The sequence below is a fragment of the Orcinus orca genome, chromosome 3 (assembly GCF_937001465.1).
Source record: "Orcinus orca chromosome 3, mOrcOrc1.1, whole genome shotgun sequence".
Lineage (NCBI taxonomy): Eukaryota > Metazoa > Chordata > Mammalia > Artiodactyla > Delphinidae > Orcinus > Orcinus orca.
The window spans coordinates 184,728,256-184,743,101 of record NC_064561.1 but is presented as its reverse complement, the minus strand read 5'-3'; the positions used below and the strand labels follow the sequence as shown (position 1 = coordinate 184,743,101).

Below are 14,846 nucleotides of genomic sequence, written 5' to 3'. Positions count from 1 at the left end.
TCCCCAGGTGGGGCAGGTGCCCAGGTGACGCGAGGTCTCCAAGTGCGTCGAGTTCCCAGGTAAGCCCTGGGGCGGGCACCGACTTCCCCTAACGCTTCCTCCCGGCAGCTTCGTCCACTTGCTCACACCCCACACCCCGCAGGGTCCTTGGCCCCGCCCCTCCCCGCCCCCTCGGCCTCGATCCGCCCCCTGGCCCCGCCCCCCGGTCCCACCCCGGATCCTGGCCCCGCGCCTCGGCCGTCGGCAGCCACAGCGCGCAGGCGCGTACAGGTGTGCGCCGTTTGAAAGAATGGCGCCGGCGGGGCGGCTGCTTCTGCGTGAAGAGAAGATCCGGGGGAAGACCGGGCTGGCGCCTCACCGCGGCCTGGGTGCGCGGCGGGCGGCGGACGGGTGGGCGGCGCTGGCCGGGGGCGCGAGCTTCCCGCCGAGGTGTCGGCGGACCGGTCGGGCCAGAGGTGCCGAAACGCGACCGCGGTTCCCGAACGGTCGCAGGCCTGGGGGGGCGAGGGTGCGGGGTGGGCTGCGGGGCAGGCCGGGAGCGGGTGGGGCGCCCGGAGCAGCGGGGGGTGTGAGGGGCAGGCCTGGGGGGCCCGAAGTGGGGGAGGGTGGGGGAGGGGCAGGGGTTCCGCGCTGAGTCCCCGGAGAGGTGGGGGCCAAGCTCGCCCTCGCAGACCGCCCGCGGGGAGCTCCTCCGAGCCGGTTTGCTGAGCCCTTGCGCCAGTGCTTTTCGCCTTGACCGATAAGGTCACCTGGGCTTTCTTTCCCCGTTAATAAGGTGCGTTAGGCTGATTTTCTGAAAAAGCGTGGCGCGCCTTCGTGTCTGGAGGAGGAGCGTGCCCTCCTTTAGTAGCACTCCAGGGTGTCCCGGCCCCTGCTCCTCCTGTGCTGAGCACCTGTGGGCCCATGTCCTGAGGGTACGGCTCGCTAGTTTTCTGTTTTCCTGTTTTTGTCTAGTTTTGTCGTCCACGTAATGCCCAACTCATGAAATAGTTGGTAAATTGCCCCTTCTTCTGTTTTCCAGAAGAGATTGTGTGAAATCGGTGCCGATTCTTCTTTGTTTGATGGAGTTTTCCAGTGAAACCTTATGGGCCTGGAAATTTCTGTATTTGAAGCTTTTAAATGACAAATTCAGTTTCTCGAGTCATTATAGAACTGTTTGTATCATCACCTTCATCTTAGGTGAGTTATAGTTGTCTGGGGTTTTGCGAAACTGGTTCATTTCATCTAAGTTGTTAAATTTATGTGTGTAGAGTTTGTGGTATTTCCTTATTAGCCTATTAATGTCTCTGGGGTCTGTAGTGATACCCTTCTTCCGGTCCATGTTATTGGTCATCTCTGTCTTCTCTTTCTTGGTCTTTCTGGAGGTTTATGGATTTCATTAATCTTTTCAATGAGCCAACTTTTGTTTTTTCTCCATTGGTTTTCTGGTTTCAAATTTCATTGATTCTGTATAATTTTCTTCTTTCTGCTGCTTTGCATTTATTTTGCTCTTCTTTTTCTTGATTCTTGAGATGAAAGTTTACATTTCTGATTTGAGACCTTTTTTAATATAATATAAACATTTTAGTGCTATAAGTTTCCCTCTAAGCACAACTTTAGCTGAATCCACAAGTTTTGTTATGTTGTATTTTCATTTTCATTTAGTTCACTGTGTTTGTGTATTTCCCTTGACTTCCTCTTTGACCTATGGATTGTTCAGAAGTGTGTTCTTTTCATTTTTGTGTGATTGGAGGTTTTCCTAGTTTGTTTGGTATTTTTTTCTTTTTGTTATTGATTCTGGTGTGATTCCATTATGGTCAGAAAACATACTCTGTATGATCTTAATTGTTTTAAATTTGAAGTTTGTTTTATGGCCCAAGATCTGGTCTATAATGTTCCAAGTGCACTTGGAAAGAATGTGTACTCTGTCATTGACTGGAGTGTTATATAAATGTCAATTTGATCTCGTTGACTTGTGACGTTGTTCAGTTCTTTTGTATCCTTGCTGATTTTCTGTCTAGTGATTCTCTTAATTACCAGAAGAGGGGTATTGAGACCCCTGACTCTAATTGTGGATGTATCTATTTCTCTTTTCACTTAAAGATCCTAAGTATGTATGCACCAAAGCTGTGCTATTTGGTGCATACATATTTACAATCTTTATGTCTTCTTGTTGGGGTGACCCTTGTAGCATATGTAGTATTATTCCTCCTTATCCCTGATAATTTTCTACAGTGAGATATCCACTTTATCTGATATTAGTGTAGCCACTCCAGCTTTCTTTGGTTTGGTGTTTGCAGGGTATGTCTTTATCCATCTATGTGCTATTTCACCTTTAAACCTACCTATATCATAATATTTGAAATGAGTTTCTTGTAGACAGTGTATACTGTATATCATTTTTAATCTACAGTGCCAATCCCTATCTTTTATAGTGTATTTAGACCATTTACATTTAATGCGTTAATACAGCAGAGCTTAAGTGAACCATTTATTTTTTTTTCTGTTTGTTCCCTTTGTTTTTTCTTCTTTTGTTTCTAATTTCCTGCCTTCCTGTGGTTTACTTGAGTATTTTTAGTATTCCGTTTTGATTTACCTATTATATTTCTGAGCATATCTCTTTGTATAGCTTTTTTAGTGGTTGCTCTACAAATTACAGTATACAGTATGTGATTTAGCACAGTCTACTCGTGTGAACGGTTTATCACGTCAGGTGAATATAGAAATTTTACCACAATTTAGGTTTCATTATCTTCCCACTTTATAATTTAGTTGTCTAGACATTTCCCCTGCATACCTGAGAACCACAGTAGTGATATGACATTTTCTTTTTATAGTCAGCCAACAGTTTAAATAGCTTAGGAGGAAACACTGACCCACATGTTTACCTGTTTCATTATTTTTTCTTCATTCCTGATGTCCCAGGTTTCCTTCTTTTATCTTTCCTTAATGTTTGAAGATCTTTCTTTAGCAGTTATCTTAGGGAGGTGTGCTGGTGACAGATTCTCTTAGTGTTTCTTCATTTGAGAATATCTATATTTCACCTTTAGTCCTGAAGGCTGTTTTTGGTGGATATAGATTTCTGAGTTTAAAGTTCTTTTCTTTCAGCAATGGAAAAATGTGAGAGCACTTCCTTTGTTTCAGCACCATGGTTTCTGAGGAGTAACGCCCTGCCATGGGAGTTGTTTCTCCTTCTGGGTAATGCCTCTCTCTCTGTTGCTCTCAAGATTCTTTCATTGTCTTTAGTGTTCAGAAGTTTGATTCTGATGTGTCAGTTTTTGCCTTTATTCTGTTTGGGGTTTTCTCAACTTCTTGAATGTGTAGGTTTATGTGTTTTGCCAAATTTGGGAAGTTTTCAGCCATTATTTCTTTAACTTAAAATTTTTTATTTTTAGCCATACTGTTTTTCTTTTCTTCTTGAAACTCTGATTGGATCTCCACTGGGACCCCAATGACATGAATGTTAGATTGCTTTTTCTTCTTCCACAGGCCCCTGAGGCTCTGTTCATTTTTTTAAAGTCTGTTTTCTTTCTGGTGGTCAGATAGGACAATTCTGTTCAGTTTATCTTTGCATTTTCTCTCTTTGAATTTTTTCCTGTGTCATCTCCATTCTGTTATTGAGCTGCTCCCATGGTTTTTTGTTTGTTTCTTTCAGTTATTATATTTTTCATTTCTGAAATTTGTTTGTTTCTTCTTTACATCTTTTGTTTCTTTGCCAAGAACCGCTATTTTCTTCATTCATGTTCATAATTGCTCATTGAAGTATCTGTATATCAGTTGCTTTAAAATCCTTGTTAGATAATTCTAATTTCTGTCATCTCATTATTGGTATCTATTGATTGTTTTCTCTCATTCAGATTGAGATTTTCCTAGTTCTTGATCATTTTTGATTGGTCATTTTGATTGGGACTCTGCTTCCTATTTAAATCTTGTTACTCAGTACTGGCACTGCCTGGGTGCTGCCTTGTTGCTGAGGTGGTGGCCAGGCCCCTGTCACACACGTAGCATCTGCAGATGCCTCGTTACAGCCAGTCCAGGGCAGTAGTCATGTCCACTCACACTGTCCTGGTGCTGGCCACCGTGCGAGGCCAGGTATACGAGGTACATTTTTTTTTTTCTTGGCGTTGGGCTGGAGTGTCAGGAGTCTGAGGTTGAGGTTGTCAGGAGTCTGTCCTGCAAGGCCACCCCTCCTGGTCCTTTGACCACGGACAGCAGGCTTACCCGTATCTTTTGGTAGGTGTCCATGGGTGTTTCTGGGTGGCCAGCTTCTCTTGCACTCAGATCGGGATGTACAGGAGACAGAACAAAACCAACCCTCAGTGGTCGACCATTTTCTTCAGGTCCCTAGACAGTCCCCACGCTTCAGAGTTGCTTCCCGTGTTCTTGTCCAGGGTTTTTAGGTCTAATAAATGGGGAGGAATAGGGTGAAATATGTCTCCTCTGTCTTGTCTGGAACTGGAAGCCCCAAAACCAGTTTCATATGTAATCAAGATGTGTTTTAAAACAAAAGTTCCTGGGAAGATACTGGTGTATCCAGACACAGTGTCTTTTTCATTACAGAAGCTTACTTTTGTAGTGATGTTTGTCTAACAGCTGCTTACCGGGTGTGCCACGTAGAGGTGTTCGGTGCACCTCGTGTGCAGCTGGCCCTCACCTGTAACAGCACGGGTGGTCAGGTCAGCTACCGAGTGGGTTTCAGATTGCGATCCCTGCACAGAGGCCCACAGGCAATGGGGCTGAGCAGTCAGGTGTGGAAGTGGGAACCCCCTTAGGAGGGTTTTCTGGTGAGAGGGTTTTGGAGGGACAATAAATTATTGCAGTAATTTGTTTTCAATAAAATAATAAAGTTAAAATCTCTTAATTTTCTATTCTTAGCTGAACTTCGGTCATTATCTATTCCTGGAACTTACCAAGAAAAGATTACTCACCTAGGAAATTCTTTGATGAATTTAACAGGTCTAAAACCTCTAGATCTCTCACGAAACTCCTTGGTTAGTCTAGAGGTAAGTTTTAGGTTTGTTTCTAGAAAGAAAATGTATTGCTGTCAATAGCAGTGGGTAGTACATTTATGGTAAATAAGGCAGTCTGTTTTATGACTATGCTTCTAGTACTTGTAAGCCATACACTTCACAGTGATTGTAAGTCTTGTGCTGATTTTCTTGTGTTTGCTGTGAGCTGGATTTCTTATGCATCACGTTATGTCTTCGAACTACTTTAACGAGAAGTCATAGCTCTCTGATGAAGATGGTTGTATCTGTAAAGGAAATAAGATCAGGCCCGAAAGACGAATGTGTGCGCGCCAGTCACCCTTCGTCCTTTATCAGCTGTCGTTCTCGTCATCCACACAACAGGCGTCGGCTGTCCTCTCCCCGCGGTCGGCACGCGCGGCCGTCTCACCGTGGGGGCGCAGGACTCCCAGCTGAGCAATACCTTCCCCCCTTGCTCTCCCGGTGATGCTGCGTGTGCGTTTCGAGCCCATCTGTGAGGTTGGGGGCTGGTTCGTGTTAATGGCTGTCTTGCCGTGTTTGTCCTGGCAGGGCATGGAGTACCTGGTGGCGCTGGAGCGTCTCAGCGTCTACCACATCCGCATCTCCTCGCTGGAGGAGGTCTTCCGGCTCCACTGCTTAACGGAGCTCGCGGAAGTGGACTTCCGGCTGCACCCTGTGGTGGAGAGCAAGGCTGACTACCGCCTCTTCGTGGTGCGCATGCTCCCGCGGCTGCGGCGGCTGGGTGTGCCGGCCGCACTCAGGGCCTCGCTTGGTGCTGCCCGATGGGTGTCTCGTGTTCTTGGGGTGATGGCGCTGTTGACCCTTCTGGAAAGGGAAGCTGATTTCGTCCTCTCACAGGAGAGCTGCCTGGAAGGTGGCAGGGAGCCCCTTCCTTGCGGCCACAGATGGCTGCTGGGCCACGGGCACAGGCATGGGCTGGCTCTGCTTTCTGGCTGTTCCTGGTGCCCTGTTTCCTGGCATGGTCTCCTGGGCATCGTCTCGGGCTCAGCTGGACACCTGGGTTCAACCTGGTTTTACGTCCACCTGGGAGGACACGGGCGAGAAGTTCATCGTGCCACGCCCTCCCCAGGTGACAGGCACGAGAGTGTGAGGTCCTGTTGGCAGGTGCAGTCACCACCTTGGCTCAGTGGCCCGTAGCCTTAAAAGAACCGGATCTCTCAGGCTCGCAGGCCGAGCGACCAGGGTGCCCACCAGCCGTGCCCAGTCAGGAGGGTTGTGCTTGGGGAAGCCACAGCGTCTTCCCACCCACTGTCCCGGCTCTCAGGAGCCACTTTGCTGTGAGCAGTGTGGCCAGGGCACTGCTAATGCCGCCCCCATGTCGCACTTCCCGGGGGGAGAGCTGGAGCGTGAGCCCAAGGGCATTCTGGCGTGGAAACCCTGGGGAAGGAGGGGCTTAGAGTCTCAGACCTGGGTCCTCCTGTGTGAAGTGCTGATTAGTGGTGCAGCGGTGTCTGATTGGAGGAGGGTGGTCCTTCTGTGCCCCCAGTGATCATGGCGTGTTCTCCGTCCTGAGGGCCCTTGACTGCCTGGGGAGGCTGGGGGGCTTTCGGGGCGTCTCCACCTCCCAGGCACTGAGCTACCCAAACCAAAATGAGACCCACATCATGGCAGCATCTGTCAGGTAAATGCTGGGCTCCATGGTGGGCAGGCCATGGCTCTTGTCCTTTCAGGGTCTACCAGGGCCTGTAGACACCCCACCGGCGGCACCTTTCAGCTGCACACAGCTTGTCTCATGAGCACCCCAGCTGCGCGCGTGCGTTGGCTTACCTCCTGGACCCCGGTCCTGGCGGGCCGTGAGCTCTGGGGAGCCTGGCCGCACCCTTAGGCTGTGCCTGCTTGGGCCTAGGGGCACTGACCCTCAGAGGCATGCTGTTTAGTTTCACACCTACTTAGAATTTCAGCATTTAATGTTAATTTTTAGATATTTGGGAGGATTAAGTGCTTGTGTTCTAACTTTTATTTGACTCTTATGTATCCTGTAAACAATTGAATTTGACTCTTTTTCAGAAGCATGACAATCCTTATGGAAAGTTTTTGCAGTCTTCAGTTTTAAATCATTTGTTTCCGTTTGTGATGAAAGTTGTAAATTCAGTCTTAGACTGCTCGTATAGAGAAGGGGTTGTGAGAGCCTTCCCACACGTGAAAGGTGCTTTCAGATGTGAGGCAGGAGCATAACTGGGGCCAGTCAGTGCGGGAGTGGGGGACGCTCGGAGGCCCTCTCTCCCAGCAGGGTGCCGCCAGAGTGATCTGGGGCGCCCTGGGCCGGGGTCTGGGAGAGTGCCGCAGTGAGGAGAGCATGCGGTCTGGGGGGCAAGGTGGGTTTGCATCTGATTTTAGTCATATTGAGTTTGAATTTAGAGTGGAACCGTCCAGAGAAGGATGCTCAGAGTAAGGGACGTGGAACTGACGCGGAAGCGAAGTTCAGGCTGGGCAAGTAGAGTCACGTGTTGTCGGCACGACGGCAGCGTCCAGGCCCTGAGACGGGAGGCCCCAGGCTGGTGTGTGGTGGATGGCGTCCCTGAGAGGACAGAGGGGCTGCTGTGCGGTGGCCACACCTGTGGAAGTGGGTACTGGGCACCTCCTCGTTCCCTCGTTTCTCACTGAGCTGGTGCACCTCCCGGGGTGCCGTGGGCTCAGTGCTCCCTGGGAGCTCTGTGGCAGCCATCCCGAGGGCCGAGCTCCGGCGTTTGGGAGGGGAGCCCCCCTCGGGTGCTTCTGAGGAGGTGCAGTTGTGGACGAGTGGGGTCTTCTTGGGCCCAGGGCACCCGCGGGGACAGGTTAAACTTGGCTGTGTCTCCTGTTCTGGGCCCAAGGATCTGAGGATGTAAACCCTGGGCGCCAACACATGGCCAGGGCGTCTTCTCTCCAGTGTGTTCAGGCTTCTCGCCCGTGGACACTTGCTAGGGGTGTCAGTGTGGTTGGGAACCTCGCCCAGCACCCAGGATGTGCGTTAAGAGGAGATGAGAAGGATGAGCCTGCGTGAGAACTTGCCTGTGTGTTTCCTTTCCTGCCTCCGGGGCATCTGAGGTGCAAGCCTGGTGCGAGCTGCCAGACCCTCTGGGAATCAGTGCTCAGCATTGCTGGGAAACCAGATGTAGCCCCCGGAGCCCAGCCTTGCTTTCCTGGGTCTGCCCAGTGATCTGGGGGATGCCGTGGTGGGGTCAGCCCTAAGGGGAGGGAAGGTCCCCAGAACAAGGGATGGCAGTCCTGGTCACACGCCATGTGTGGCTGGCTGGGCGAGGGGGCACCTTTAGTCCTGAGGGGAGGCCGGCAGGCACACCGCGGGGTTTGGTTTTGGGCCCTGCCACCTGCCTCGTGGCCTGCTAGTTCCTCTGCGGCATCTCCTCCCTAGATGACCGCCCTGTGAGGGAGAGTGAGCGGAGAGCATCCCGGCTGCATTTGGCTTCGGAGGAATCGCTGGACTCAAAGCAGAGCTTCCCAGCCGTTTTCAGAGTCGAAAGGTATGAACAGGAGTGGTATTAACTGAAGTGCTGATTGCCACCTAGAGGACGGACATCCAGGGGAGCGTGGGGAGAAACGCTGGATACCAGCTGGGGATCAAGGAGACTGTGGGACAGCCTCTCTTCCTGTCGTCCACATTTTCTATATGGTATTTTTAAAAATATTTAAAATGGTTATTAAAGTGATGGATGTAAAATATGTGGCACAAAAGACCTGCGGTGAGAAGCAGCAGTCCTTTCTCTCTACTCCTGGCCCGCTCCTCAGAGGTAATTGTTTCTGCTTCCAGGTTCTGTTTCAGTTACTTTCTGATCTCTAAACAACGCAGATCTTGGCTATTTCTGGATGTGAGCACTTTGAGCAGATCTGACAGCTGCCGGAGCCTCCTCTCCCCACCCTGGTGGTGTTAGTGCTTGGCTCTGCTCCTTCCCGCGTTCTCTTTCAGTGCTCTGTGACCAGGGCTCCCGCTCTGCTTTGGCTGGGCTGTGGGAGCCTGTGCCCGGCTTCTCACCACCTCCCAGCTCCTGCCGTCTGCATCTTTATGTCTAACTTTAGATTGTCGGGGTGGGTAGTGTTCAAATGTGCTCTGAAAGCATACAGTCTTCATGTGTGTGGTTGATTCTAAAGGGTAGAAGTCAGTCAGTGGTGTTTACCTTGCTTGTGATGTACGAGGATTATATACTCCTTCTTGTACACCATTTTGATTTGTTTGAGGCTTTTAATAGTTTTCTTTCTCTTGCATTGTATGCCTTAGCTCATCTGTAAATTTCTCTAATGTAGAGGTCGGCCGACTTTATTTGTAAAGGGCTGGGGAGAATATTTTCAGCTCTGTGGACCATATGATCTGTGCTTCAGTTTCTAAACCCTGCCTTTGTAGTATGAAAGCAGCTATAGGTGATACATAAACTAATGATTGTGTTCCAATAAAACTTTATTTACAAACACAGGCAGTGGGTCAGATTTGACCTGTGGGCCATACTTGGCCAACTTCTGTTCTAAGACCAGTTTCAAGTCTCTCGGATCTCCTCTTCCCTCGGATGCCTCCCTTGGAGCTCCCCTCCCCTCACTTCCCTATTTCAGATCAGACTACTTGCTGGGTAGACAGCTGCACGTGGTACCCTGCGGAATGGTCTGTGTATTGTGTACCCCAGATTCGTATGCTGAAATCCTAACCCCCAGCATGATGGGTTTAGGAGATAGGGCCCATGAGAGGTGATTAGGTCCTGAAGGTGGAGCCCTCATGAATGGAATTGGTGTTCTCTTACGAAAGAGACCGCACAGAGCTTTCTAGCCCCGTCCACATTTGCCTGAGTTTTGTGAGTCACGTGGTGTCAGTCCTCTGACTTTGGCCTCCTTTAATATTGAGTTGCCAGTTCTGGGTCTTTTTCCTTTCCGTATAAATTTTAGAATTAGTTTGTCAATATCCACAAACTACCTTGCTGGGATTTTGATTGGGATTGCATTGAATTACAGATTGAGTTGGGAAGAAACTGACATCTTGACACTATTGAGTCTTATCCATGAACGTGGAATATCTCTCCATTTATTCAGTTCTTCTTTGATTTCATTTATCAGAGGTTGGTGATTTTCCTGATATAGATGTTGTACATATTTTGTTAGATTTATACCTTAGCATGTTGTTCTTTTGAGGCTAGTTTAGGTTTTTTAATTTCAAATTCCAGTTGTTCATTGCAGGTATTTGACTTGTGTACAGCTGATGGTGACAAAGTACCACGAACAGGGTGGCTTAAAATAACAGAAACTTACAGTCTTACAGTTCTTAGGCTACAAGTCTGAAATCAAGGTGTTGGCAGGGTTGCTTCCTTCTGGAGGCTCTGGGAGAGAATCCGTTCTATGACTCCAGCTCCGGGTACTTTGCTGGCAATCGTCAGTGTTCCTTGGCTTGTAGATGCCTCCCTCCAATCCTTTTCTTCCTATGGCTGTCTTCTCTCTGTGACTTTTCACAGAACTCCACATTGTGCTTGCCTGTCCTGTGTCCAAATTTCCCCTTTTTATGAGGACACCAGTCGTATTGGTTAGGGCTCCCCATAATTTCCTCATTTTAACTCGATTACCTCTGTAAAGACCCTATTTGCAAATAAGGTCGCATTCTGAAGTATGAGGTGTTGGGACTTTGGCATCTCTTTTTTAGGGGACACAATGTGACCCGTACATCTTGAATTTTACAATCTTGCTATAGTCACTTATTAGTTCCTGGAGTTTTTGTTTGTTTTTTGGTCGATTCTTTGAGATTTTCTACATAGATGGTTGGTATGTCATGTGAACAAAGATAGTTTTATATCTTCCTTCCCAATCTGTATACCTTTTATTTCCTTTTCTTGTCTTATTGTGTTAGCTTGGACTTCCGGTACAATGTTAAAAAGCCGTGGGTAGAGGGGACATCCTTGCCTTGTTCCTGATCTCAGCAGGATAGCAGCTGGTTTCTCACCACCAGGTGTGCTGTTAGCTGTGGGCTTTCATAGGTGTTCTTTATCAGGTCGAGGAGGTTCCCTTTGATTCCTAGTTTACTGACCACTTTTATCATGAATGGGTATTGGATTTTGTCAAATGCTTTTTCTGCATCTATTGATATGGTCATAATGACTTTTCTTCTTGAGCCCGTTGATGTGATGGATTACATTGATTTTTTTCAAGTATTGAACCAGCTATGCATACCTGGAGTAAATCCCACTTGGCTGTGGTGTGGACTCAATTTGCTGATACTTTGTTGGGGATTTTTGCATTCGTGTTCATGGGAGATAACTGGTCTATAGTTTCCTTGTATTGTCTTTGCTGGTTCTGGTATTAAGATAATGCTGTCCTCATAGAATGAGTTAGGGTGTATTCCCTCTGTTTCTGCTTCTGTCTTATGGAAAAGATTGTAGAGAATTGGTATAATTTCTTCCTTAAATTCACCAATGAACCCATCTGGACCTGGTGTTTTAGGAGGCTATCAATTATTGATTCAAGTCTGTAATACATACCAGTCTGTTCAGATTATCCATTTTTCCTGGTGTCGGTTTTGGTAGATTGTGTCTTTCCAGGAACCATTCCATTTCATCTAGGTTATCACATTTGTGGGCATAGAGTGTCATAGTGTTCCTCTGTTATCTTCTTGTTGTCCATGGAACAGTTCCTGCTGTGCTCCTTCTTTTAATTCTGATATTAGTAATTTGCGTCATTTTTTCCTTAGGTAACCTGGTGGCATAGAGGTTTTTCCATTTTGTTGATCTTTTTAAAGATCTAGCTTTTGGATTGGTTGGTTTTTATTTTTTATTTTTTCCCCGTTTTCAGTTTCATTGATTTTTGCCCTAATTTTTATTATTTCTTGTCTTCCTCCTGCTTTGGATTTAATTTGTTATTTTCTTAGTTTCCTAAGCTAGAAGCTTAGATTATTGATTTCGGAGCTTACTTCGTTCTAATATATACATTCAGTGTTACAAATTTCCTTCTACGCATTGCTTTCACTGCATCCCACAAATTTTGATAAGATGTATTTTCTTTTTAATTTAGTTCAAAATATTTTTATTTTGAAATATTTTAGTTCAAAGTACTTCTGAGATTTCTTTGACTTGTGTTATTTGGAAATACGTTGTTTAATCTCCAAGTTTTTTGAGATTTCCCAGTTATCTTTCTGTTATTTATTTTATTACTAGTTTAATTCCACTGTGTCCTGAGAACAAATATCATAGGATTTGTTTTCTTTTAAGTATGTAAAAGTGTGTTTTAGGGCCCAGAACGACTCTGTCTTGGTGAATGTTCCATGTGAGCTTGGGGGGAATGTGTATCCTGTTGTTTGGATGAGGTAGATGTCACTGCATCCAGGTGATGCGTGCTGCTGAGTTCAGCTGTGTCCTTAGTGAGTTTCTGACTGCTGGACCTACCCCTTTCTGAAGGAGAGGTGTGGAAGTGGATCCATCCGTTTCTCCTTGAGTTCTATCAGTTTTTGCACCACATAGTCTGATGCTGTCTTATTAGGCGCAGACACGTCAGGGGCTGTTATGTCTTCTTGGAGAACCGGCCAGTTGTCCTCACGTCATGCCCCTCTTTATCCCAGATCACTCTCCCTGCTCCGAAGTCAGCTCTGTCTGAAAGTAGTGTAGCTACTTCTGCTTTCTTTTGATTGGTGCCAGCATGGTCTGTTTTTCTCTATCCATTTACTTTTAATCTATGTGTCTTTATATTTAAAGTGGGTTTCTTTAGGTAACATGTAGTTGGGCCTTTTATTTTGATCCACGCTGACAATCTCTGCCTTTCACTTGGTACATTTAGACCATGGATGTTTAAAGTGGTTATTGATACCGTTGGATTAATAGCTGCATGTTTGCTGTTTCTGCTTGTTGCCCTTCTTCTGATCGCTTCCTTCCTTTTGCGATTTTGAATGATCACTTTATGAGTCCATTTTCTGCCCTTGGCCTGTCAGTTACGCTTTCACTTTTACTGGCTGCTCTGGAGCGCACAGGACAGGCAGACCTCGCTTTCTGCGCTTTGCTTTATTGTGCTTTGCGGATATCGTGTTTCTGCAGGCTGCGGGTTGTGGCAGCCCCGCGTCAGGCAAATCTCTTGGTGCTGTTCTTCCAGTGGTATTCGCTCACTTCATGTCTCTGTGTCGCATTTTGGTAATGCCTGCAATATTTCACGCTTTTTCATCTTTTTATATTGTGGTGATCTGTGATCAGTGATCTCTGATGTTGCTGGTATGACTTGCTGCAGGCTCAGATGATGGTGAGCATTTTTTAGCAATAAAACATTTTTAAATTAAGGTATGTACATCGTTTGTTAACATAATGCTATTGCTCACTTAATAGACTACAGTACAGTGGAAACATAACTTTTAGATGCACTGGGAAACCACGAAAATGGTGTGACTTGTTTTATTGCAATATTTGCTTTATTGTGGTGGTCTAGAGCTGAACCCTCAATATCTCCAGGGTCTGCCTATGTACATTGACAAGTACTCCAAGACCACTTTCAGACACTATACCACTTCACAGGTCGTGCAAGTACCTTATAATAACAAAATATTCCTAATTCCTCCCTCCTGTCCCTTGTATCATTGCTGTCATTCATTTCATTTATACCCAAACTATAACCCTGCGTGTAATACCTGAGCATAACGTATTGAGTACATTGTTGCTATTATCTCAAACAAACTGTTGCCTGTTAGATTGTAAGAAAAATAGAAGTTTTTATTCTGCCTTCACTTATTCCTTCTCTGATTTGAGTTTCTGACCTGTGTCATTCTCTTTCTCTCTAAAGAACTTCTTTTAATGTTTCTTACCAGGCAGGTCTACTGGCAACAAATTCCCTCAGTTTTTATTTATCTGAGAAAGTCTTTATTTCTCCTTCACTTTTTTTTTTTTTTTTTTTTTTTTGCGGTACGCAGGCCTCTCACTGTTGTGGTCTCTCCCGTTGCGGAGCACAGGCTCCGGACGTGCAGGCTCAGTGGCCATGGCTCACGGTCCCAGCTGCTCCGCGGCATGTGGGATCTTCCTGGACCGGGGCACGAACCCGCGTCCCCTGCATTGGCAGGCGGACTCTCAAGCACTGCGCCACCAGGGAAGCCCTCTCCTTCACTTTTGAAGGATAATTTTGCAGGATACAGAAGTCTAGGTTGGTAGTTTTTTTGTCTCCATACTGAGTCTTTCACTATTTTTGCTTGCATGGTTTTTCCCTCTGGCCTATTTCAAGATTTTTTTCTTTGTCTTAGGTTTTCTCCAGTAGAATATATTCCTCGCTGTAATTTTTTTGGCATTTACTCTGCCACTGTTCTCTGAACTTCCTGGTTCTGTGATTTGGTGTCCGACATTAATTTAAGGAAATTTTAAGGCATCTTCAAATATTTTTTTGGTTCCCCTCTCCTCCTTCTGGTATTCTCAGATGTGTATGTTACACCTTTTGTAGTTGTCCCACGATTCTTGGGTATTCTGTTCTGGTTTTTTTTCAGTCTTCTTTAATCTTCGCTTTTCAGTTCTGGAGGTTTCTATTGAGATCCTTTCCTCAGCCATGCCCAGTCTAGAGCTCATCAGAGGTGTTCTTTTCTGTTACAGTGTTTTTGACTCTAACGCTTCTGTTTGCTTCTTTCTTAGAATTTCCATCTCTCTGTTTACATTCCCATCCGTTCTTTCATGTTGTCTCTTTTTTCCATTCGATCTTTTAGCATTGTTACTCATAGTTGTTTTAAATCGGAGTCTGATTTCATCCGGCATTTCTCATATCTGAGTCTAGCTCTGATGCTTCTCTTTTTCAATGTTGTTTTGGCTATTTGGAGTCCCTTGAGATTCCAGACGCATTTTAGGATGGGTTTTTCTGTTTCTGCAAAAGACGTCATTGGGATTTTGATAGGATTGCACTGATTCTGTAGATTGCTTTGAGTAGTATTGACATTTTAACAGTGTT

At 46.3% G+C, this 14,846-nt stretch overlaps 1 protein-coding gene across 1 annotated transcript in view; it reads left to right on the top strand.

Annotated features, from left to right (window-relative positions):
• The first annotated feature begins 269 nt into the window (after window positions 1-269).
• CEP72 (centrosomal protein 72) overlaps window positions 270-14,846 on the top strand; it is a 32,509-nt gene continuing 17,932 nt past the window's right edge. Inside the window, 5 exon segments of the mRNA XM_049707888.1 lie at window positions 270-368; window positions 4,855-4,982; window positions 5,517-5,709; window positions 8,341-8,449; window positions 9,528-9,561. Of these exon segments, the coding sequence (XP_049563845.1) occupies window positions 290-368; window positions 4,855-4,982; window positions 5,517-5,709; window positions 8,341-8,449; window positions 9,528-9,561 (543 nt within the window). The 5' untranslated portion in view covers window positions 270-289.